A 27,267-nucleotide genomic window follows, 5' to 3' on the forward strand; every position below is an offset into this window, starting at 1 on the left:
CCTGACTTGTTCCTGATCTTAGTGAGAAAGATTTGAGTTTCTCAATTAAGTATGAAGTTAGCTGTAGGTTTTTCATAAATATTCTTTATCAACCTGAAGAAGTTCTCCTCTATTAATAGGTTTTTCAAGAGTTTTTATAATAAACAGGCATTGGATTTTGTTCAATATTTTTTCTGCTTCTGTTAATATAATCATGTGATTTTTCTTCTTTAGCCTGTTGATGTGATGAATACATTAATCGATTTTTGAATGTATAGTCAGCCTTGCAATACCTAGGATAAATCCCAAGTGGTCATGGTACACAATTTTTTTAATGCATTGTTAGATTTAGTTTGCAGATATTTTGTTGAGGATTTTTGCATGTTTGTTTATCAGAGATGTTGGTCTGTAGTTTTCTTTTCTTGTAATGTTTTTGCGTGGTTTTTGGTAGATGGTAGTGCTAGCTTCAGAGAATTAGTTAAGGAGTATGTCCTCTGTTTCTATTTTCTGTAAATAATGGTACAATTTCTTTCTGAAGTGTCTGGTAGAATTCACCACTGAGCCCTTCTAGGTCTGATGCTTTCTGTTTTGGAAATTTATTAATTATTGATTCAATTTATTTAATAATTATAGGCTTATTCAGAGTGTCTCTTCTTGTGTGAGTTTTGATAAATTGTCTTTAAGGAGTTATCCATTTTATCAAGGCTATCAAACTGTGGGCATAGAATTGTTCATAACATTATTTTATTATCCTTTTAATTTCTATGGGAACTGTACTGATATTCCTTCATTCATTTATGTTAGTAATTTTTGTCCTCTCTTTTTTTCTTAGGCTGGCTAGAGGCTTTTTTTATTTTATTTATACATACATATATTTTTAAAAACTGCTTTGGATTTTACTGATTTTATCTATTCATGTTCTGTTTTCAATTTTATGATTTCTGCTCTAATTTCTATTATAGTTCTTCTTCTGTTTATTTGGAGTTTAATTTGCACTTCTTTTTCTAGTTTCTTAAGGTAGACTCTCAGGAGATTGATTTTAGATCATTATTTTCTAATACATTCATTCAATGCTATAAATCTTCCTCTAAGCATTGCTTTCACTACATCCCATAAATTTTGATAAGTTGTTGAAATGTTTTTGATCCTTTGGAACGCCATGGGATAATGGTACTCTTACTCTGCTACGTTTAGATCCCTGTGTACTCATACTCATGTCCTCATACCCCAGACTTCAAGAAAATACCATATTTGCTTTTCTTGTTTTCTTCCCCTGTATATACTCTCCTTTCTTCAGGTTACTTCTCCTTGCTACAATAATTGCTTTATAATTCCTAGGCCACTTCTCTGAGCTCATGAGAAAAAGAGAGAAATAGTTGTGGTAGAAGTAACATCGTAGGTATCAGAAAAGCACCTCTGGGCTGGTTCTGGCATACTCCTTTTAACCTTGAAATTATTGGCAATGATAGACGTCCCGAGAGATAATATTGGTAAGATAATATTCATGGTTATTTATGTGAAAAAAAAGAGTGATAAGAGAATACTAAGAAGGTCATATGACTATATCAAATGAAGAATAAGGATAGCTTAGTGATTGGAAAGGGGGTGGCGGAAGCACCATTTTTGTGGTGGCTAATCAGTTTTTGCTTTCTTCATCATTTCTAGGTTGTGCAGATTCTGATTGCCCTGATGAGCCTTGGCATGGGAATAACAATGATGTGTATTGAATTTAATACTTATGGAAGTAACCCTATTTCTGCGTATATCGGGTACACAATTTGGGGGTCAGTGATGGTGAGTAGAGTATCTTTTGATATAATTGAAGATAACATAAAGCAGTTGTCAATACCCTGATCTTTGGAATCCTATCCTAACTGTATCTTGTAATTCTGTAAATCTGAGAGTGGTATCTAACCATTTCTTACTCAATTTTCTCATATTTAAAGTACTACTAATAATATAATATTATATTAAATCTAGGCAGATTAAATATTTATATATGTCAATTAGATATATTACAGCAGCACATTGCCAAAGACCCAAACCAGAATGGCTTAAACATTGAAAGCACTGATTATTTCACAAGATTAGTGGCTTGTCATTTCTAGGATGGCTTCATTCAGTGGTGCAAGGATTTCATCAAGGATTGCTAGCAGACCATATCAGAAAGGAGATGGTTGACACATCCAACTTTTAGTAAAATTTCATATACATATTCCCAAATCAATTGTCAGTAAGGATAATAGACTTGCCATTATTGGCTTGGACTAATCAAGATTTACCTCTGTAGCTGGGAGGAGTCTACCCTACGTTTAGCTCATGAGAAACTGAACAAAATGATGGTTTAGTTAGCAAGGAAGAATAGGAGATGTGGCTGGTACACAAGCAGTTTCTAATATCTAGGCTATTGACTATTGAAACTCAGGAAATTGTTACCTTAGAAAATGAAAATGTTATTTGATATATTTTGTTTCATAAATTCAATAAAATAACTAATTATAATTAATATTAAATTAATTATAACTATTATTAATATTACATTAAAATTAGAACTGGAATTTAAATTTAAAAACCTTCTCCCAAGAGAAAACACAAGATAGTTTTAATGAAAATTGAGAGTAAAATTGAGAATAAAATACCAAGTTTTATCCATTGATGAGAGAAAAATAAAATTTATAAGTTGGGTTTATGTTAGAATCAGGGAATCTATTCTAGCATTGCAGGGTTTCCATTTATTTCTAAAACTGAGAATGAGATAGTTTAGAGTTTTATAGAAGAGGTTGCTTTTTGCTCCCCTTCACCTGTTTACAACAGAAGTGCAAGATTGGAAGAACAGTAAAGCTGTGCTTTACTTCTAGAAAGTTGCACGATACTTCATATATCCAAAAACACTAATGCCAATAACAGCTCTTATTAAACTCTTACTATCATGTGGACACTCTACTAAGTGCTTTATATGTGCAATTTCATTTCAAACAATCACCACAAACTTCTGATTTTTCATTATAATCATTTTATGGATGAAGAGAGGTTAAGTAACTAACCCAAGATCACAACTGTTTGGTACAGAAATGAAGATTCAAATAGAGTCAATGTATTTTCAGAATTGCATACATCTAATCACTCAGTTTTCTGCTTTTATTTCTGTTTCCTTTTCAAGATCACATTAAAAACCAGCTTACATGGTGCAAGCCTTCCACACATGTTCAGTAGATTACCAGGAACTGCAGGAGCCATTTGTCCGCTGAGACATCACTGAGACTCTCGTAGGTGTTCCATTAGATGAGCCTTTAATTAATTGGTGAACTCTTTTCTGTGGCTACCTTCCATTATTCTTTCAACCTTTTTTTCCAAACCTCATCGATGAAGTGCCTCCTTTTTCTCTCTTATACAGTATAAGTACCAATACCAAGAACCAGTCACAAGTTCCTCTTATTTTTGGCCTCTTCAGTTCTGTTTCTGTATATGTTTCGCATTCCTTGTTTCTTCCTCTGAGATAGTACATACATATTTTTCCTGTGGCAAATGAAGTCCTCTTATTCAATCCTATCTTCAAATACACAGACATACATACACACTTGTAATGTGTATATATAATTTCCATATAGAATGTTTTTCCAAGGTGCCTTATTGAATTTTTAGAATAGTTTATGGTAATTTTTAGTTCATGTTCTTGAATGTTTGCAATATATATTGTTCATACTTAAATAAGAATAGTTAAACCACTTGTTCCAACTATTTTTCTTATATAATTATTTTGGTAAATATACCCAGATAGTCAGCATCTTTATCTTGATTTTGACTTTAATGAAATGATCCTACATTTTTATCATTAAACATAATAAAGACTTTTAGACTGAGACAGATTTCTATCATGTTACAGAAATTATAATTCTTTTTTTTTTTTTTTTTTTGGTTTTTGGTATTTGGTTTTTTGAGACAGAGTTTCGCTCTTATTACCCAGGCTGGAGTGCAATGGCGCAATCTCAGCTCACTGCAACCTCCGCCTCCTGAGTTCACACCATTCTCCTGCCTCAGCCTCCCAAGTAGCTGGAACTACAGGCACCTGCCACCACACCCAGCTAATTTTTTTGTATTTTTAGTAGAGACAGGGTTTCACTGTGGTCTTGACCTCCTGACCTCGTGATCCACCCGCCTCAGCCTCCCAAAGTGCTGGGATTACAAGCGTGTGCAACCACGCCCAGACAATAATTCTTTATATTTTACCAGTAATGTTGCAGTTACTAATAATGTTGAATTGTATTAAATGTCCTATCCTGTCAACACTGTAAACATGAATAGCAATAAGCATGTAATGTTTTTCTTAAATTCATTAATTGTGTAAATTAGAATACTTCAATATTTAAAAATGTTTGTAGAGCTGAAGGAACATCCCAAATGTTCATGATGTATTTTATATCATATGATGGGTGATTCCCTCTACTGGTTTTATTCCAGTGGCGATTTAGATTTCAGGAATCATCTCTATGTCTGGGTATTTGGAAGTTAGTTAAATAAATTTATTGAGCTTTTTTATTAGTTCAATATTTTTTATATTATGATATAATTTTTGAATCATCTGAAATCAAATTTGAAAAGCAAATAAAAAACTCCAACAATTGAATATTATAAGGTAGACAGTCTAACCAACTTGACTAGCTATTTTAGCTAAATGAAAAATAATTGCCTTATTGATGGAATCAAACGAACTACTATATTCTAGTCATCATCTAATTGGGAATTTACATTTTTTTGCTACTATTTTACTTATAACTTTAAAAATATTCTAAATGAGAATAATTTTAGTGTATTTTTTGTTTAAATATCATCATCAATTTTGGTACCATGTAAGAATTACTTTGTATTAGGAGTTTGGAAACTATATCTTTTAGTGCCCTCGAACAGTTTTAATATCATTTCAGTTAGGTATTATTTGAAAAACTTGACAAATTCGCCCATGGATTTATCTGGTATAATTTCTCTGTTCTTTCTGGGAAAAGGGAAAATAATGTGCAAACCTTTGTGGTTTTCTCTAAGATAATTGGTCTGATTAACATATCTATCTAATTTAGAATTAAGTTTAGTAAGTTATGGCTCCCAATACTGGCTTAAAGTTTTTTACTTTCATTTTTTCTCTCATTTTTAGTTTATTATTTCAGGATCCTTGTCAATTGCAGCAGGAATTAGAACTACAAAAGGCCTGGTGAGTAATATTTTCTTTTTTTGGTATCAAAAAAAGGAAGGATTAATAAAAAATATATTCTGCCAGGGTGTAAAACAGGTTTTGTTTCTTTATTTGTAAAAAATCAGGAGCGATTGTGCATTTTACCTACTAGAATCTGTCTTTCAAAAACTGCAGTCAGGCTAATTGCTGACATGGAACTGGATATTTTGGCAAGGTAGGGAATCTTACCTTTGCAGAGGGAATCTTTTTGAAGATATAGAGAATTATTGAGAAGAAATATCAAGTGGGACTGCTCCAACAAAACCCTGCAGCATGAGTCAGCCCATGACAGTGACACCAAGCATTGGTGTTGTGTAATATTTACTGACTCATTGATTATAATGTAGACTCCAACTGTGTCCAGAAAGGATTTTGAGTTTTCAATAAAAGAAATTCACAATAAGTTTATTACATAAGAAGCAAATTTAAAATGTAATTCTCATGCCAAGATGCCTTTCATAAAGCCAATACAATGCGAAAGTCCGTATCTCAATAAATGTTTTTTTCTAGTTAAAGTCCATATTTGAGTTTTCTTTGTTCAAAAGATAAATATCAAATTCTGGAGCATGATCAATATGGGTTTTCCAAATCTGGCCTAACCCAACTCCGTAGTGTCCCCTCTGGCTGCAGCCACATTACACATACTCCTCACACTTTGCTGTGCAAGTTTAGTTCTTTTTTTTTTTTTTTTTTTTGGTTTTTGGTTTTTGGTTTTTGGTTTTTGGTTTTTTGAGACAGAGTTTTGCTCTTATTACCCAGGCTGGAGTGCAATGGCGCCATCTCGGCTCACCGCAATCTCCGCCTTTCAGGTTCAAGTGATTCTCCTGCCTTAGCCTCCCGAGTACCTGGGATCACAGGCATGCGCCACCACACCCGGCTAATTTTTGTATTTTTAGTAGAGATAGGGTTTCTCCATGTTGGTCAGACTGGTCTCAAACTCCTGACCTCAGATTATCCAACCCCCTTTGGCCTCCCAAAATGCTGGAATTACAGGGATGAGCCACTGCGCCCAGTCAGCAATTTTCGTTCTTATTAAAAGCTTCCTTACCTTTATCCATGAGAAGAGAACGTACAGGAAAGAATATACTGCTGACAGAGATAATATACAAAAGGTATAGAGGCATGACAGGCAAACAGCATTTAGAAAAATGGTAAGAAATCAGGCATCAGAAGCAAGGAATGGCAGGGAAGGACACAGACAGGGCTGTCCAGCTAAAGTGTGAAGGACATTGAAAACCCTGCTAAAGAGATTTGGAGATTATCTTATGTGCCCACAGGAATCATCTGAAGAATTTAAGCTGGGGAATAATGAGATCATGTTTGTGTTTTGGCAAGAGATTAGAGTTGAAACCACAAGACAAGTTAGAAGACTATTGAAATAATCAAGATAAAGGTAGATGGCAGTAAGAAAGAGATGGTGGGTGTAAAGTGATTCATGGAGATATATCTCAGGATGTTGTTGGATTGTTTAATTGATTTTCATTCCTTTCTAGGTCCGAGGTAGTCTAGGAATGAATATCACCAGCTCTGTACTGGCTGCATCAGGGATCTTAATCAACACATTTAGCTTGATGATTTATTCATTCCATCACCCTTACTGTAACTACTATGGCAACTCAAATAATTGTCATGGGACTGTGTCCATCTTAATGGTTGGTACTGCCTCTTTTCAGGGGATATTATTATAGAAGCAAGTTTGGGGAGGGCTGGCTCTGGCAAAGACAATAATTAATATTCCCTAACTGATGAATGACTTTGGGAAGTTGGAGTGATTGAGAAATAGAATAATCTTTCATTTAGAAGTTAGGTACATGTCTCATCTCTGTCTTTATTCTTCTATATATGATGAGGCAAAATGGGAAGAAAGCTCATAGTTATAGAACACCTACTCATTAATAGTTACTGTGCTGGGTATTTTGTATAAATTTTTCTGTTTAATTTTAAAACATTGATGCAGTATGTACTGTTATCCCCTCTAAAAATGTGGCCCTGATGTCAGTCCCTATTCTCTAATAATGAAATAAAATTGTCTTGAACCGTATTTTACAAGTGGTGAGTAGCTCAGTATCCTTTCCAACATCTTTGGATGTTCTTGCAAGGTTAACCACTTTTATCCTCAACATCTAGCTCCTGATAAATTCTGTCTTCATTATGACTTTTACTACTTTTTTGTACCAATTGTTCTTATCTTAATGCCATCCTAATTGCTTTATTCTGAAAATGCCACCTACACAATATTTTGTAGGTAGTAAAACTTCTTGACATTTTGGGCCATTGGGTAATTGTGGGGAGGAAAAGTTCTCACAGCACATCACAGCAGACTAAAATGCACAAGTAAATCTTTCTTATTAAAAAGCCTGGCAGGGCGCAGTGGCTCACGTCTGTAATCCCAGCACTTTGGGAAGCTGAGGTGGGTGGGTCCACCTGAGGTCAGGAGTTCAAGACCAGCCTGGTCAACATGATGAAGCCCCATCTCTACTAAAAATACAAAAATTAGCCAGGCATGATGGCACGTGCCTGTGATCCCAGCTACTTGGGGGGCTGAGGCAGGAGAATTGCTTGAACCTGGGAGGCAGAGGTTGCAGTGAACCGAGATGGACACGTTGTACTCCAGCCTGGGCAACAGAGCGAGACTCCATTTCAAAAAAAAGAGAAAGCCTATTGGTCATTTTCAACACCTGCACATTTTTTGTTACTTTCCCTCTATATGAACTTTCAGCCTTTCGCCTTGCTGCTTAGTTCTCTTCCTTACCATGTCCTTCGCTTATGTAAATGTGGAAACCCAATATTCTTCCTAACTTACTAGGCAGAATCAGTTGCATTCTGTTTACTTCATTCCTAGCTAATTCTACATAGTTTTGTGGGCTAGATAATCACACCAAAATAACCCCTTGAGGTGTCTTTGCTAAACTAATTTACTTCCCTTGAGGTTTCTAATGCTTTTTATAGTAAGCAATTTTACTTCTTGCCACTCGCTCAAAATAAGAAAAAGCTTCTATAGAGAATTTGACAAATCTTTCAAGGTCATTCAATTAGAAATTGGCAAAAGGAAGATTAGCTTCTACAATTTCTTGTCTCTAATTCCCCTATTATTTGCTATTGTTATCCTGAAGAAGGACCTTACTTTTAGTTTACGAAGGTCTCTTCATTGGTAGATTTTAAGGGCACAATGATAGAGACAAAATCTGGAATTGGCCAACTTGATAGGGCTGATTTCATGGGCAGGGACCTGTGCAGTTACTCAGGACTTCACGGTTAAAGAGCCCTGTGCTTGATCTAATGCTCTGCTGTTGCTATCTTAAAATTGTTTTTAAAAATTTTAAACAAGAGACTCTAAATTACATAGCTGGTCCTGTGTTCATCTCAATCACCTTTCCCAGAGTCCGTGATGAATTCCTGTTAATTGTGTGAACACTTTTATGCCTGTTCTTATAGCAGGGGACCTCCATAAGGGCTTTCTGGGATTTGAAGCAATGGTTCTATTCTTGCCTGGGCACCTGCACAATCAGTCCACAGGTCTATGTACATGCTACTTTTTTTGGAGGCCCAGCCCTGTACCTGTTTTTGTAAATAAAGTTTCATAAATAAAGTTTAATTGAAATATAACGAAGCCCATTTGTTTACATATTGTGGAGTGCTGCTTTTGTGTTATAACAGCAGGTTTGAATATGTGTGACACAGATCTTATGGTCTGCAAAATCTAAAATGCACATTATCCGGCCTTTACAGAAAGCTTGCCATCTTCTAGTCTACCCTTCTAGATGGTAAAATCCTTGAAGACAGGAGAATTGTCTGTTTTGTTTGCTGCTCTATCTTCTGTGCCTACAACAATGTTGGAAACACAGAGGCCACTACAGCTGTTGAAGGCACAAGAAAATAAATAAGCAATGAATGCAAATATTCTCAAGGTCTCCTTAAGTCTGCATTACTCATATCCTGAGCTCTTGGTCTATTGGCTCTTCTGCAACAGAGGGATTATCCCTAACCATAGAAAGAAAAAGAGAGAATATTTAAACCAGATAATCCCTGCATCAATCCAGGGTAAAATTAATAGAAATAAGTGTACTGCCCAATGTTCTCCAAATTTTGACCATATTTTATGGCTGAAGACTAGACCTAAAGCCAGTGCTCTGGGCAGATGGATTAAAGACTGACCTACTCGATGTTCATTGTTGTATTAGCTTCTTATTGTTACTGTAACAAATTACTGCAAATTTAGTGTCTTAAGACAACACAGTTTGGTTATCTTGTATTTCTGGAGGTTAGAAGTTCAAAGTGGGTCTCACTGGGCTAAAATGAGAGTGTTGGCAAGGCCCTACTCCTTTCTGAAGGCTTAGGCCACAATAAGTTTTATTGCCTTTTCTGGCTTCTGTAGGCTGCCTGTGTTGCTTGGTTTGTTATCCCATCCTCTACCTTCAAATCAAGCAATGCAGCATCTTCAAATCTCTCTTGAACTCTATTCTGGCTCTTGCTTCCACTTAGATGGATTCTGTCATTATTTTGAACTCATCTGAATAATCCAGGAAAATTATCTTATATCAGCTAATAAGCAATCTTAATTTCACCTGCAAATTGAATCCTTTTCGCTGTTCAAAAAGAACAATGGTCCTCCAGGGAGGTCTGCATTCTAATCCCCAGAAGCTGAGGATTAGGGGACTAGGATGCAGACCTCCCTGGGGGACCATTACTCTGCTTACAATCACTAAGATATGGAATCATAATATTTTCTCAATGATATGAGTTTCTAGTACTCAATAGGATAAGATGACAATTATCTTTATACTACCTTCCTAACTTTTTAAAGCACTTTCATCTTCCATGCCCACAATAGCACTGGGAGGTACTGAACTAGGGAATAAATGTTTGTGATTATTTTATCAGTGAAAAAAGTGAGAAGTTACTTCAGCAGATCAAGAATTGGTCAAGGGAATGGCTGCCACTGGGAGGCAGGTTTCCTGACTCCCAGCCAGTGCTTTTTCTCTTATGACATTGTGGTTACTGGTAAATGTTTTCACTTGTCATCTCCATTTCTCACATTCCCTTGTGATGAGTTTTCTCCTAGGGTATGGATGGCATGGTGCTCCTCTTAAGTGTGCTGGAATTCTGCATTGCTGTGTCCCTCTCTGCCTTTGGATGTAAAGCGGTCTGTTGTACCCCTGGTGGGGTGAGTATTGGTCTTCATTTGAAGATGTCTGTATTAGTTTTCTATTGCTGTGTAATCAATTACACACACTTAGAGTCAACACAGAACACATTCATTATCTCTCAGTTTCCATGGTTCAAGAGTCTGAGCCCAGCTGAAGTAGGTCCTTGACTCAGGATCTTACAAGGTTGTCATCAGGGAGTTGGCTGGGGCTGTGGCCTTGCTTGAAGCTTCTGATTCTCTTCCATGCTAATGTGGTGGAATTCATTTCCTCTCAGTTGGAGAACTCATGACAGTGTATTTTATCTCTGAAATCAGCAGGTTGCTAATGCTTTAATCCTCTCATAAAGGGTTCACAGGAACCGATGAGGTCCATTCAGAATAATGCCTTTCTTGATAAACTGAAAGTCAACTAGTTAGTACCTACACACACGACTTGTATCTCATCCTATACACAAGTTCCATCCACACTCCAGAGAAGGGAATCACAAGGGGTCAGTGAGTGTCACCTTAGAACTCTGCCTAGCACAATAGCTACATAAAAGCTCTTTTCCCCCTTTCTTTCTCCCTCGAAGTGCATAAGCTCTGAATCCAGATATGAGGATAATTCACAATGAAGAGGTCCCCAAAAAGTATTTTATTTTATTACATTATCCTATTACAACAACTTTTCCTGGCATATTTCCATGAAATATCATGATCTCAGACTTCTCTATCAGTCTGTGCCCACCTGCCCACTCTTTTACCCTGAGACCTCCAGCTGATGCTGCTCCTAGCAGCTAAACCCAAAGAATATCACACAGAGAGAGGAAAGTAGGGAATGGAAGGAAAGAAGAGACCAAGAAAGAAGCTGTAGGAAGAATGGGGAGGGATATCCTCCAAGGGTTGAAGGTTCCAGAATGAGGAAATGGATAGTAAAACCCCAACAGCTACTCATTAGCTTCATTACCCAAAGGCCCACAGGCAGACAAAACCGACAGCCAAATAATAAAATAATCATAGTTTGATGAGATGGTTCTTCTGGTGCCCTTCTCCATCATTTTGCACAACTTTGTCTTCTTTTGAGATTCCTAGGCAACACCTCATCCCACTCCCCCACAGCCTTTCCTCACAGAAGAGAGATTGACTATAGCACATTAACTCTAATAGTGGGTTTTTGCATTGTAAAACCTGAGAAAGGAGAGATTCTCAGCAATTACCAATGATTTTATAATTTCATTGAGTAAAGCTTTTTATTTTCATTGAGTGAAACATTTGGACATGGAGGTAAACTCTTTAGTGACTTTCATGTCATAATATTTAAGCCTGTGTTCCCTTCAGCTCTTAGCATAGGAGCTGGGGAATGTTGTTTCCTAATCTCCTGATGTGAATTCAGAAAAGCAGTGGTTTTGGGGCATATGATAGCTAGGTCTCTATCTCTTCCTGTTCTTCCACCAACCCTATGTCACACTGACTTTGTGGAAGAATAACCAGAACTTTCCTTAGTTTCGTGATGATCCCTGCTATTCTGGGCCAGCGTGGTTTTTGCAATACATTATTCATAACTAGCAAATCATGATTTGGGTATGTTGATGTCATCAGCATGAACAACCTAGTTTGGAAGAAGAGCCCCATATTTTTCATAACACTTTGGTTTACCCAATGTATTGTGCACTGTCATCCACATGTAAGATTGATCCACTTGTGAGACCAGGGCAGTGGTCATCAGCAGCTCAGGTCAAGAGCTATCACTGAATGTTGTGTCCTAAATCAGGCCTGATGGAGAGAGTGACTGAGAAGCCCCACATACATGATCTTGAGAATGAATCAGAGAAGAAAAGAGTAAATTCTGATAACGATGACTTTATGTGGGCAGGAAAGGGGCACTCTGAGGTGATTTGGGTCACTCACCTATGGCATTCTGATTGTTTCACAGGTTGTGTTAATTCTGCCATCAAATTCTCACATGGCAGAAGCAGCATCTCCCACACCACTTAATGAGGTTTGAGGCCACCAAAAGATCAACAGACAAATGCTCCAGAAATCTATGCTGACTGAGACACAAGAACCTCACATGAGAAATTACCAGAATCCAACTTCGATACTGATAGACATATTGATATCATTATTATATGTAATCCAGTTATGAACTGTGTGTGTATATATAGACAGATAATAAATTCAAAATTATGTTCTCATTTTTTTCCCTGGAACTCAATAACTCATTTCAGTGGCTCTTTATTGAGAGTACTAGAAGTTAAATTAATAAATAATGCATTTAATGAGGTAACAGCACTTGAAAGTTTTTCATTCATCATAAGAACTTTATATAAAGGCATTACATTGGCAAATAAGATTTGGAAGCAGAAGAGCAAAAAAAAGGTACTGTTAAAGTGAGGCCTCCATGCAAAACACACACTTCCCTCCCATTTATTTAACTTTTTTTTCTCCTACCTATGGGGACCAAAGTGCTTTTTCCTTCAGGAAGTGGAGATGCATGGCCACCTCCCCCTCCCTTTTTCCTTCTCCTGCTTTTCCCATAGAAAGTACCTTGAAATAGCACAGTCCGTCCTTGCATGTGCACAAGCTGACATTTGAGTAAAAGTATACACGGAGTAAAAATCATATTAAGCATCAGATTCAACTTATATTTTCTATTTCATCTTCTTCCTTTCCCTTCTCCCACCTTCTACTGGGCATAATTATATCTTAATCATATATGGAAATGTGCAACATATGGTATTTGTTAAATACATTTGTTTTTATTGCAGAGCAAAAATAAATCAAATTAGAAGCAATACTTTCATGTGCTACCTACTTCCTTTTCAGATGCAATATGGTGGAAAGAGACCAAGTGTTGATGTCAAAAATACAGTATGGTGGTAAATAACGTGGGCTTTCTAAACAGACAACCCTGGGTTTTCATCTTGCTATCCCATCTTTGTTGTTTACTACTTATGTAGCTATGAAGATGCCACAAAATTTCTCTGTGCTTCATATTTCTTTTCAGGATGGTAGTAATAATATTGTCTGGCCCATACACCTATGATAATTACTTGGGATAACAAAGGTAGAAAAACCAGGACTCTGGTACATATGGAGCCACAAAAGTTTTAATTAATATATATACATGTATATATGTAAATAGATATGTATTAGATATATATATCAATTTATCATTTTATTCCGCATATACCTGTAAAGTATCTATAATGAGGCAGACATTGTTTTAACCATATAAGAAAACAGTGGTAAGAGAGATAATATCTTATATATGTAAGATAACAGTGGTGAATAAAAGAGATATCCTTCTTCTCTTGTAGGTTAAAACTTTTATGGTACAGGACATAGATTAACGTATAAACAATTAATCAAAACCTTTTTATATGTTGTTAGAAGCTAACTGGAAGAATTAATGTGCTAGAGAGTGGCTGCTGTTAGTGGTGGTGAGAGATGAGTCATTAGAATGTACCCAGGAAAGTTTTTTTTTGAGGAAGTGATATTTCCATTATGACAAGATTAAAATTATTGAATTTGCATGGACATTCATATTTTCCAATTCAGTATATAGTATTTCTAGATTTCTCATTCTGCCCTACACTCACATATCTATTGTATCCACCTTTCTCCATGCACGCTTTTCATGGGAATGTGAGGCCCTCCTTCTATGAGTGCTAACCTGTCTACTTTCTCCAGCTCCAGGGATGGACAATGTGTGGAAAAAGTCAGTTAAGACATTCTATCTTCTTGGTTGAAAGTTGGAAGGTAATTAGCAAGAACCACCAAATAGAACTTAATACTATTGCTTTTATTTCTTTCTTTCTTTTTGTTTTTAATTTTTTTTTTTTTTTTTGAGACGGAGTCTCGCTCTGTCGCCCAGGCTGGAGTGCAGTGGCGCAATCTCGGCTCACTGCAAGCTCCGCCTCCCGGGTTCACGCCATTCTCCTGCCTCAGCCTCCCGAGTAGCTGGGACTACAGGCGCCCGCCACCATGCCCGGCTAATTTTTTGTATTTTTAGTACAGATGGGGTTTCCCGTGTTAGCCAGGATGGTGTCTCAATCTCCTGACCTCGTGATCCACCCGCCTCGGCCTTCCAAAGTGCTGGGATTACAGGCATGAGCCACCGTGCCCGGCCTATTGCTTTTATTTCAATGTAGGTGTTCTATAGCTCTTATTGGACATCAGTAAGAATACATGTAGCCTGCTTTATTACTGGCATACGAGTATGTCTATAAAGGAAGTAGCTTTAAGAGAAAATCAAATAAGCAGAAATAGCAATAAATGGAAATAAAATGAATCCTTGATGCCATGAGAAACTAGGTCCTGAAACTTGTCCTAACTCTGATATTTAATAAATATCATGGTATAAACTATTTCAGTTGAGTTTCTTATAATTAAAGCACATAGTTTTCCCATTTTCATTTTCTGTGAGTTTTTTAATTGTTCCTATTCTTTAGCTATTTTCCTTTTCCTTTTTTTTTTTTTTTTGACAGAGTTTTACTCTTGTTGCCAAGGCTGAAGTGCAATGATGTGATCTCAGCTCACTGCAACTTCCGCCTCCCATGTTCAAGTGATTCTCCTGCCTCAGCCTGCCAAGTAGCTGGGATTACAGGCATGTGCCACCATGCCGGGGTAATTTTTATATTTTTTGTACAGATGGGATTTCACTGTGTTAGCCAGGCTGGTCTCGAACTCCTGACCTTACGTGATCTACCCACCTCAGCCTCCCAAAGTGATGAGATTACAGGCATGAGCCACCACACCAGGCCCCTTTTACTTATTATGTATAGATATGTTCATATTAGGAATACTAACCCATAATCCATACGCTATATAGCACAATTAAATTTTTTTCAGTCACTTATTTTTTTATTTAGATTTATTTTTGGTGTTTCTTGCTATAAAATTATGTTTTATTTTAATGTCATAATCTCATAGTTGTATTTATGGCATCATATTTTTAATTGCTTGGAAAAGTTTTTCTTATTCCAACTTTAAAACATATTATTTTGTATTTTCTTCCCTTGCTTAATAATATTGTCTCTGGCATTTATTTTTATTAGTATTGTTTAATATTGTACATTGAACTTATTTTTCATATTCTTGGCAATTAAGCCTATAGTACTTAATGTAGAGCCTATCATCACCTCACTGACTTTAACTGTTAATATTTGGTTATTATTATTATTATTATTTTTATTATTTTTGAGACGGAGTCCTGTTCTGTCGCCCAGGCTGGAGTGCAGTGGCGCGATCTCAGCTCACTGCAAGCTCCGCCTCCCGGGTTTGCGCCATTCTCCTGCCTCTGCTCCCCAAGTAGCTGGGACTACAGGCACTCGCCACCGCGCCCGGCTGATTTTTTATATTTTTAGTAGAGACGAGGGTTTCACTGTGTTAGCCAGGATGGTGTCTCGATCTCCTGACCTCATGATCTGCCCGCCCCGGCCTCCCAAAGTGCTGGGATTACAGGCGTGAGCCACCGCGCCCAGCCAACTGTTAATATTTTACCATGTCATAAAGAGATATTGGTCTATGTATGTACCTAATTCCAATCTTTTAATTATTGTGTATGTACTGATACCTTACTTGTTTTATTTCTCCAATATTGTATTAATATTTGGCAGATTTTGTACTCAGCACTTATTCCCCATTTGTTCTGACAATGATGGCCTGATTTCCTCCAAAAAACCACCATTATCTAACTCTTAATTTATGTACAAGGGTGGAGCTCACCCAATCCCCAACTTTAGGAGTTGACCTGTGTCCTACATCTGGGAAATGGCAGAATTACATCAACTCAGCTAGAGTGAAGTTCTTTGGTAGCCTTGTGACCTAGGAAAAAACAATTGTGTGAATGACTGACATATTTCCAATCAAAATTAATCTCATCATTTTCACTTCACTGACCAAGAAATGGTCTCCCCATCTTTCCTCTTTCCTGTTGGGTTTGGAGCTGTGAGGAGGTAAGTTTGCTGCCATCAGCAGCCCCGTGACAGACAGATGCTCACAGACAAAAGCAGAACTGAGAAGTGCCAAGTGAAAGGTCAGACCCTAATGTAATTCTTTTGAGTCTCCAAGTCAAGTTTTACCTGGAGTTGGCCCAACCCCTGGGGTTTTAAATACATAAAGACAAGGAAAGAGATTTATTCAGATAGTGCAATAACTGGACAAAATCCTTCAATGGCATCCTCTCTAATTCAGAATAAAAGCCAAAGCTCATATAAATCCTACATAGTCCTTACATCACCTGATTCTTTGTTGTTTCTTGGATTTTTAAAATATCCTGACTTATATCCTGATATATTGCTTTGAGATTGTTTAAAATGGTCAGAGAGTGCCTTCTCTTGGTGATAATTAGTGCATACATAATTTTTTTAAGTTTAACACTTATATAAGCAACCTAAGGTTAGTGCATTTTTAGTTGTAAAAAGTTCATGCAAATATTTTGTGCTATTAGTGCAAGATATTATGATTCCAACTTTTAGACAAGACTACCTGCACTTGTTTCATGTCATGTGATTTGAAATTTATTCTTCATTTGGTTATTCTTGGTTTTATCTATATGTGATTAGAAAGCAGTAGGAAAATGTCCATGAGACTTTGTCTCCTTTTTCTACGTTTACAATAAAAATAATTATTGTTTCATAAGTTTTTTTTTTTGAGAGAGGGTCTGGCTCTGTTGCACAGGCTGGAGTGCACTGGAACCTCTGCCTCCTAGACTCAAGCCATCCTCCCACCTCAGCCTCCTACGTAAATGAGACTACAGGTGTGCGCCACCACACCCAGCTACTTTTTCTATCTTTTGTAGAGACAGCGTTTCACCATGTTGCCCAGTTTGATTCCCTGTCTACTTAATGATTGCAAGTGGCTCCCCTGCTGGGTTAAAGTTGGGCCAAGAATTGCCTTTGTAGTGGCTGGTACAGTTGGGATGGTATGGTTAAAGTTGAACTCATTATTGAGGGAAGCATCTTGGGACCGCACTTCGCCTTGTAAATAATTGGAAAAAAAAAGTTATAAGGTCTTGAGTATATAAGGTGATATTATTGATAACTTCTAACTATAAGTAGTCCAAGCTCTTCAGGTAGATGCAAGATATTTGTGAGTAAAAATGATTTTTTAAAAAAGATCTGAATCCAGTATTTTTGTTTTTTTTTTTTTGTCTTAGATTCACTGAGGCAAAATGAAGGCTTCACGCTAAGTTAAATTTGTGTTATCATATATTTTTGTCCCCTTTCTCCTCTAAAATCTAATTTCTCTTCTCTACCAGTCCTAAATATCAAATATTATAAGAAAAGTAAGGATAATTAAAGAATATTGACGCTTGTGTATTTTTCCAGTCAATGATGAAGAAATGGGCAATCAGTAATGAGCAATTGGTAAGTGTACTATAATCAGCATTGCTGCAAAACTGCTATCTATTGAGAAAACATTCACCCAACTATTAAAAGTAATTTACATTTATAAAATCAAGTTAAACCCACTTGTAAATGTAAGAGAAGTCTCAAAGGGCTCATTGTTATAACGGTTATAATAGGTATCTTTACATTTGAGGTTGTAAAATGATAATACTGTATGCAAAGTTAGGGGCAAATCAACAGTTCTAACAGTGATGTGTTACCCTTACATTACTCAGTAAATTGGATCATAGAGCATGGAACAGTTTGGGGAAGAATCATCTCGGGTGTTCCCAATGACCATTAGAAATCTGTAGTTTATCTTAAATTAACTATTTTTAAAATTTGCCATTTTCCACAACTCTTATTTTTCCTGATTCTGAGTCCTGATCCCATAAAACTTGCAATACTCTATGGAAAGGATTTCAAGAGAGACATACTTTTATCTTTAATAAAACCATGAGTTAAACCAGAAGGAAGGAAATAAAGAGCTGAAGGCCACTGCTGTGGCTGCTGAAGTAATCGATGCATTTTATCTTAATCCTTGACTAGAAATTCCTGTATCTTCATTTTGTATCTTATTATGAATCTTCATCATTAAAATGTATGATAGCTTTATGGTAGGTCTTGAAATCAGGTAGCATATGTCTCATTATTTTTCTTCATTAACAAAATTGATTTGGTCAAAGTCTTTATTTCATGTTAATTTTGGAATTACTTCGTCAACTTTATGCAATCCAAAAAGACCTTCTTGGGTTTTGATTAGGAAGGTATTGAGTCTATAGGTCTATAAGGGAAAATTGCCAACTTAACAATACTGAGTTTTCTAATCCATCAACAGAATATACCTTTTCCTTTATTTATTTATTATTTTTATTTATTTATTTTTTTGAGATGGAGTCTCGCTCTGTCACCCAGGCTGTAGCGCAATGGTGTAATCTCGGCTTACTACAACCCCTACCTCCTGGGTTCAAGTGATTCTCTCACCTCAGCCTCCAGGTATCTGGGATTACAGGCACGTGCCACTGCGCTAGGCTAATTTTTTGCATTTTTTTAGTAGAGATGGGGTTTCACCATGTTAGCCAGGCTAGTCTTGAACTCCATAAATGCACAGCTTAGTGTTAGGAAACAAATTTAGAATACTTCCCTGCAGATTTCTGGACCTCTGTCTCCGCATAGCTATCCCCTTTATGGTTCTCTTCTCACTAATTGTAGCTGTCTCAGTGCCCTCAAATTCTGGTTTTTGTCCTCTGAATTTGGCAATATCAGAATGGATCCCTCTCCCTGACCATGGTCTGGAAAGTTTCTTCATGCAGAAAACCAGAGCAATTATTATATTCACATTTGTTTTCATTTTTTCAGTGTTGAAAGTCCGGCACTAACTGTTTCCCAATGTCTGGAAGCAGTTGTGCTTAATTTTTTTCTGGTTTTATTTATGATATAAAAAAATGTTTGAGACAAGCTCTAACTCTGACACCCAGGTTTGAGTGCAATGGTGCAATCATAGCTCACTGCAGCCTCAAAATACTGAGCTCAAGGGATTCTCCGACTTCAGCCTCCCAAAGTGCTGGGATTAAAGGTATGAGCCACTGTGACCAATGCAGTTTTCTAACTGAACAGAGTGGAAGATTAAGTCTGGTTCTATCATAATTGGAACAGCTGAGTTTCAACTTTAAAAAGATGATCATAGGCTGGGCGTGGTGGCTCACGCCTGTAATCCCAGCACTTTGGGAAGTCGACGGGGGGGCGGATCACTTGAGGTCAGGAGTTCGAGACAAGCCTGGCCAACATGGTGAAACCTCGTCTCTACTAAAAAACACAAAACTTAGTTGACCACGGTGGTATGCGCCTGTAATCCCAGCTACTTGGGAAGCTTGGCAGGAGAATTGCTTGAACCCGGGAGGCAGAGGTTGTAGCGAGCCAAGATTATGCCACTACATTCCAGCCTGGGCCACAGAGTGAGACTCTATCTCAAGAAAAAAGCTGATGAACACAGATGTTAGCATTTTTATTTCATTTGTTTATATTTAAAATTGATTTAAGCATGTCAACATATGTAACAATAAAATCAATACTTATAATTTAAAATATTCAAGCAGAAAATTGACGTATTGTCCTTTTCATATGCTGATATTTTAGTCACCTTATTTGGGTTTCATAAGAAGCAACTATTAAAAGACACTAGCATATTGCAATTATTTTTTATTTAAATTAATTCGTGTTATTTTCCAATGTTTTATATAGTAACATCCAGACAGTTTTAATATACACTCAAAAGTTTTGTTTTCACACAACATAAATACAGGAAACATAATGAGACAAAGCTATACAAATTCCAGGGAAAATATTTAAATCTTTGAATTTATTAAAATATGTCTCTCAGTTTGAATTTTGAGTTTACTGTAGGAAAACACAAAAAGATGTGTAAAGTAACTTCCTTTTGATTGCCTGGTGGATAGAAAAACAAAAAACAACTAAATTTGAGATATGGTTTGAACAAAGCTGATGATGCATTTGTTTTCCTGTTTGAATCTCCTCAAGATCAGCAATTTGTTTTTTTACTGACTAAGGTTTGTTGAGATTGCTACTGCTCATGTGATTCCCAGGAACTTAAGTACTTTTGAGTAACTGTGTGAGGCTGATAACACTAGGTTTAAAAAAATTCATCTTCAATAAGTACACTCTTTCCAGCAGAGGAAGCAGTTCAGAAAGTTCTTTGTGGTTTCCCCTCTGGATCTTTTTATCATCAATTTCAGTAAAAGGTGGTATTTTTCTTTTAATAAAAGGTCAAGACCGCTTGTTTTAATCCTTCTCAGACTCCAGGTACAGCTTAATCAGATATAGCCTGTAACTTGCTCCCATCTCTTGAATGCATGCTTTCAGCTTGGCCAGGAGGGGCTGGGCATCAAAAGGAGGAGAGTCACAGTCTGGGTGGGGCTCAGGAACCTCACAGTGCTATATAAGCCAGCTATCATCTAGGGGGTTCTTTTCCCCTTAAGCCAGCAGCAAAATGCTTCAACCCTTGCCGATTACTTTCAGTAACTGATTCTTTTGTCTTAAGTTTTTTTTTCTACTTAGTATTCTCTCTCATATTTAGAGAATACTGAAAGCATTCCCATTTTACCTCCAACTCTGAAGCCACAGAAACTGTGCCCATAACAGGGTCGCTAAATGGCCTAAATGACATATATGCAAATATATATACACAAACACACATGTGAATGGAATATATATATAAATTTGTGTATTATTTGAAAATATATTTAAATACATAAAGAACTTGTATATTACATATAAATTTATATATATTTCATATCCATATATACATATACTTTTTTTCTTACATTATAAAACTCTGGCAACATCTGCATGTAACATAACAGTCTTTATTTGTTTTGCTGACAAAGATTATCTTTCCCAGAATCTGGATTAGAAAATTTATTTATTTAGTATTTGGCTGCATTATTTCAATATTTTGATTTAATTTATTTTGGAACTAGAAATTAGCCTGCAAATTCTGCAAATTTTTCTTAGAAATGTATCATATGCATAAACTTGTTTTAGCTGACCTAGAAAATGGAGGGCTTATATTTCACTTTTTGTTTTTCTATATAAAAGATATTTGATTTAAGAAGAAAATCAGTTCGAAGTCTTTGTAAATCTGATATATACTCTATTCCCAATTGTACTGCCCAAGTCAGAGTCTATTATTTTCCACAGGCAGATATTTGAACGGACTTAAACACCACAGAAGGTACTCACATAAGGCTTTTATCTAAACGCAGAGAGTACAATGCAGCAAGAGAGAGAGGGCAAGCACTGGAGACATTCCAAGCAGTACAAGACATTCCAGACAGTACAAGCTCCCCACAGGCCTAACCAGACACATGAACCATGCCAGTTTCTGACCTGAACTGCCCAGATCTATGCAAGAAACTCTCTGTATCCCATTAAGTAGCAGTCAGGCTTGTCAAACTCATTAGGCTAGCTGCAAGTCATTAGCAAAGAAACTGACCTTGGGGCTTGCCAAGAGAGTTTAAAGTTATTCTAAACTGCACATTGTAAATTCCAATGGTCTTATCTTGACCAAGATCCAAAATTGATATATTCAGGCACCCCCAGGATGAAGACAGAGCTCTTAAGTACCTCTGTAAATTAACTCTATCTCACAATATCTTCATTCAACAAATATTTATTGAGCATCTACTACATTCCAGGTACTACTGGGAATATAGAGTGAACTAACTGAACTGTCTATGACCTCATGGAGCTGACATTCTAGTTTCATTCTACAGTTATCCTTTAGGAGGCAGTTTTAGCACATTCAATGCGAGTTCTCAGTTAAAAGTGAAAATGAAAACTTGGCATAGTTTCTAAACTTTAATTTTTTTATAATTAGCCTCTTCTCATCATACTGAAACCTCACTGACTTGCAAACTTGAGAGGAAATATACAGATTTAATTTAATCTCTGAGTTTTTTGGTTGTGTGTTACCTAGCAAAATAACACAAAACTGAAGAGAAGTCAAACTTACAAAAAATGCATGCCATATGATTTCATTAATTAAAAGATCATGCCAGTGAAACTAATCACAGGTATTAGAGGTTGAGATGGTGATTACTTTTGGGGTATAGTGGCTGGAAGGGAGCAAAGGGGCTGTATACCTTCTTAGTACTTGCTATTTTCCAATTTTTAATTAGGAAATAGGAACACACATGTCTTTACTTTTTGATAATTCATTGAGCTGTACATTTATGATTTATGCCGTTTATGTGCTCTTCCAACTAAAGCATTCACTAAATCCCTGTCTCAGATTCTGTTTTCTAGTGAACCCAGACAGAGAGGGTGCTTGAGCTGACATCTACTATATTCCAGGCACTATTGGAAGTATAGAGTGAACTAACCGGGCTATCTGTGACCTCATGGAGCTGACATTCTAGTTTCATTCTAGAGTTGCCATTTAGGAGGCAGTTTTAGCACATTCAATGTGAGTTTTGAGTTAATAGTGAAAATGAAAAGTTGGCATAGTCCCTAAACTTTATTTTTTTCCTTATTGTTAGCCTCTTTTCACCATAATGAAACCTCACTGACCTACAAACTTGAGAGGAATAATACAGATTTAGTTTAATCTCTGAGTTTTTTGGTTGTGTGTTGCCCAGCAATATAATACAATAATACTGAAGAGAAGTCAAACACACACGAAAATACATGTCATATGATTTCATTAATTAAAACGCCAAAACCAACAAAACTAATCATGGGCATTACAAACAGAGACAGTGATTACTCTTGGGTGTGTATTGGCTGGAAAGGAGCAAAAGGGCTCTGTACCTTCTTCATACAAGCTATTTTCTAATTTTTAATTGGGAGGTAAGAACACACATGTCTTTATTTTTTGATAATTTATCGAGCTGGACATTTATGATTTATGTACTTTATGTGTTCTTCCAACAAAAACACTGGCACTAAATCTCTGTCTCAGGCTCTGTTTTTTAGTGAACCCAGGCTAACACAATGAAAATTAATTTAAAAAAAGGTTTTCCACATTCTTATGTAAATAGATTGTATATGAAGACATTTATTTATCTATATCTAGTATATATAGAGATTTATCTATGCATTAATCATTTTTGCCATGCTATCTATGCAGGGGAAAATAAAACATTATGCTAGCATTCAAGTTTTCATTTCAAGAGAAAGAAAAAGAAAGAAAGAGAAAGAAAGAAAGAAAGAAAGAAGAAAGAAAGAAAGAAAGAAAGAAAGAAAGAAAGAAAGAAAGAAAGAAAGAAAGGAGAGAAGGAAGGAAGGAAGGAAGGAAGGAAGGAAGGAAGGAAGGAAGGAAGGAAGGAAAAAGAGAAACTTCCAATGCAGAGCTTTACATGATAGATTTCAAAATTCAACATTACACAGTTTTTTCTTTACTTTGTAGTTCCAAGGAAACAGGACTCGGTATGAGGCTGGCTGTCAAGCCCTTTATAGACAGCTCTGCTTTTCTTTGAGCCAATAAAACACTACAAATTTAATGTTACCCAAACTCCACCCTTCTCCCAAATCATGAAATAACTTCATCTCTTCTTTTGGTTGATTAGATGCTTCTTGGTTCTCCTAGGGTGCATTATCACTTGTGAAAACAAGTCAATAAATCTATTGTGTTCTACTACATGTTTGTCTCTAGTGGTGTTTATTAGATGGACATTATCATATGTAGATAATATTTTGTTTTGCTGAACATACATATATACACACACACACACAGCCCGCATGCATATATTCCTGACATTTTGAAAGTAAGTGCAGGGACACTAGCAAGATGACCAAAAGAAGTTCTTAGTGCTTATCCCTACCACTATTAACCAAAACAATGAAAAAACGACTACATTTTGAAAAAAAAATAACCAAAGAGCCCAGGAGTAAAGCAAAACAATAGCAAAAATCCTATAGAGCACAGAAATCCAGATGGCTACATTTTGTGTCCTGGAAACACAACATTTTAGCCAAGCCAAATAGCCACAGAGGGTACTTGAGCTGAAACGGTGGCTTCTATGGGAAATAAAATCTTGGTTGAATCAAGCAGTCCCACCTCTCAGGGCCTGAGCTAATGCAGTGTCCCACTTCTGGGTTACTACTGTCTTGACCTAGCCAAACAGTCATGCCTCCTGACACCTGAGCTAATGCAATGCCCTGCCTTCAGAAGAAATAGAATATTGGTCATTTCAAGCAGCCATGCCTGCAAGGCCTAAGCTGACATGGTGCCTCACCTCCTGGGAAACCAAAACCTTCACTGAGCTGTGCCACCCCACACAAATGGCCAAATATCTACAGTTCTCTGCCTCCCTGGAACTAGCCACCTGGAATTTGAGCTGCTGAGGTATGCTGCCTCCTAGGGAATGCAGCCATTGCTGCACTACTCTCTGCCTACCAGGGCCCAAGCCACAGTTGCATCTCACCATTCTTGTATCTTTGCTGCCACTGCACTTCCCTTCACTGAGCCTGGGCTACTGCCATGTTCCATCAACCCAGAGTACAGAGTCATAATTAAATGGTGCCTCATCCCATGAGGTCTGAGTTGGTATTGCACATTGCTGACTCCAGAACCTGACTTGCAGATACATCCTCCTGTTTTCCAGGGCCTGAGACTCTGGACCACCCATCATTCTCCAGAAGTATGGTGATACGTCACTCTACCCCCGAAAGTCACAGTCATAGCTCCATCCCTGGCTCTTGGGCCTGAGCTGTTGGGGTACCCCAGAGTCACAGACCTCAGCTTTGTGGGTAATCTATATTCACCATGACCTGGAGAGTGAACCAGTGCCCCAAGACTTAGGTGGAAGTACTTTCATAGACTATGGGTCCGGGACCCTGGCTCCAAAGCCACTCTAAGAGGCTGTACCTCATATCCCAACACTGTGTGGCCACCTGTGGGCTGTGTTAGACCCAATACTGAAAGAGATCCCCTCAGCTAAGATTCTCTAGTGTGAGGAAAATGAGTAAAAGAGGACACCAAAAGCCCTGTCACTGAGGACCCAAATAACCAATGCTGTCACTATAGCTACCACCAACTCCTGAAGCTTAGGCCACTTTGACACCTGCAGTCATCACTGACATGGATCACAGATGAAGAAGCTGCATGATGCCTGCACCCCTATGCACAACTGGAACCAGAACCACCACATCCTGCCCAACTGGCAGCCTTGGACCCATTTACAAGTGAGTCTCTCCCTATAAAATCGAATCTGTAAACTTTGAAAGAGGTGATTGCTCCATCAGATGTATTGACATGACCACAGGCATCCAAGAAATGTGAAAAGGTAAGAAAACATAAAACCACCAAGGAAATACAATAATTCTCAAGCAACTGGCCTCAATGAAATGGAAATATACAAATTGCCTGAAAAGAAATTCAAATTAACAATCTAAGAAAACTCAGTAAGATACAAGAAAATGTATATAGGCAATTCAACGAAATCAGAAAAAAATATTATATGAATGAGATTCAAAAATAGAAATCATTGAAAATAATTAAACAGAAATCATGAAGCTGAAGAATTCATGAGTAAAATAAAAAATACAATAGAACTTCAAAGGAGATCAGATCAAACAGAAAAAAGAATCCAGTAACTTAAAAGGAAGTCATTTAAAATTACCCAGGCAAAGGGGAGAAAAGAAAAAAGCAGTGAAAAATAGTGAAGAAAACCTACAGGACCGATGAGACACTATTAATCAAATAAATTTTTTGCATTATGAAAGTTCCAAAAGGAGATAAAACAGAGAAAGGATCAAAAAGTGTACTTAATGAAATAACTGCTGAAAACTTTCTAGCTCTTAGAAGAGATATAGACATCCAGATCCATGAAGCTCAAAGTTGACCAATAAGGTTTAAATCTTATAAGTTCTCACATTATAATCAAATTGTCAAAAGTCAATATCAAAGAGAATTTTGAAAGTAGCAAGAAAAAAGTGAGATTTTTAAATACAAGGGGATTTCTATTATGCTACCAGAGGATTTTTTAGTAGAAAGTTGCAGGGTAGGGGAGAATGGGATGCTATATAAAAAGAAATTGAAGAAAAAAAAAGACTTGCCAGCAAAGAATATTTTACCCAACATGGCCATCTTTTTTTTTTTTTTTTTTTTTTTTGGTCCCAGGGTACATGTGCAGGTTTGTCACACTGGTAAACGTGTGACATGGTGGTTTGCTGCACCTATCAACCCATCAGCTAAGTATTAAGCCTCACATGCATTAGCTATTTTTCCTGATGTTCTCCCTTCCCCCACCCCCCTATGCCCACCAACAGACCCCAGTGTGTGTTGTTCCCCTCCCTGGTTCCGTATTTTCTCACTGTTCAGTTCCCACTTATGAGTGAGAACATGCTGCAGTGTTTGGTTTTCTGTTCCTTCATTAGTTTGCTAAGGATAATGGCTTCCAGCTCCATTCATATCCTGCAAAGGACATGATCTTATTCCTTTTATGGCTGCATTGTATTCCACATTGCCTTTATCCATTCTATCATTGATGAGTATTTGGGTTGATTACAAGTCTTTGCTATTGTGAATAGGGCCGCAATGAACATAAGCTTGTATGTGTCTTTAAAATAGAATGATTTACATTCTTTTGGGTGTTTACTCAGTAATAGGATTACTGGATCAAATGGTATTTCTTGTTCTAGGTCTTTGAGAAATCACCACACTGTCTTTCAAAATTATTGAACTAATTTACATTCCTACCAACAGTGTAAAAGCATTCCTATCTCTCTGCAGCATTGCCAGCATCTGTTGTTTCTTGACTTTTTAATAATCACCATTCTGACTGGTGTGAGATGGTATCTCACTGTGGCTTTGATTTGCATTTCTGTAATTATCAGTGAAGTTTAGTTTTTTTTCATATATTTGTTGCCTGCATAAATGTCTTCTTTTGAGAAGTGTCTGTTTGTGCCCTTTGTCCACTTTTTAATGGGGTTGTTTGGTTTTTTTTCTTGTAAATTTGTGTAAGTTCCTTATAGACACTGGATATTAGATCTTTGTCAGATAGATAGTTGCAAAAATTATCTCC

The 27,267-nt window shown here is 36.9% G+C and overlaps 2 protein-coding genes across 4 annotated transcripts in view; one reads left to right on the top strand and one right to left on the bottom strand.

The window, feature by feature from the left end:
* Positions 1-13,123, top strand: part of MS4A4A (membrane spanning 4-domains A4A) — a 28,237-nt gene extending 15,114 nt beyond the window's left edge. Inside the window, exons 3-7 of one of the 3 annotated variants that reach the window (XM_055274033.2) lie at positions 1,645-1,773; positions 5,126-5,182; positions 6,697-6,855; positions 10,266-10,367; positions 12,262-13,123. In XM_055274033.2, the coding sequence (XP_055130008.1) occupies positions 1,645-1,773; positions 5,126-5,182; positions 6,697-6,855; positions 10,266-10,367; positions 12,262-12,333 (519 nt within the window). In that variant the 3' untranslated portion in view covers positions 12,334-13,123. The remainder of the gene's footprint in view (positions 1-1,644; positions 1,774-5,125; positions 5,183-6,696; positions 6,856-10,265; positions 10,368-12,261) is intronic. The other 2 variants (XM_055274073.1, XM_055274132.2) reach the window with 2 other exon arrangements.
* LOC129488675 (putative membrane-spanning 4-domains subfamily A member 4E) overlaps positions 1-27,267 on the bottom strand; it is a 132,892-nt gene that overhangs the window by 86,953 nt on the left and 18,672 nt on the right. The gene's annotated exons all lie outside the window — the stretch shown is intronic.

This window comes from Symphalangus syndactylus, chromosome 1 (assembly GCF_028878055.3).
Source record: "Symphalangus syndactylus isolate Jambi chromosome 1, NHGRI_mSymSyn1-v2.1_pri, whole genome shotgun sequence".
In the NCBI taxonomy this organism is placed as follows: domain Eukaryota; kingdom Metazoa; phylum Chordata; class Mammalia; order Primates; family Hylobatidae; genus Symphalangus; species Symphalangus syndactylus.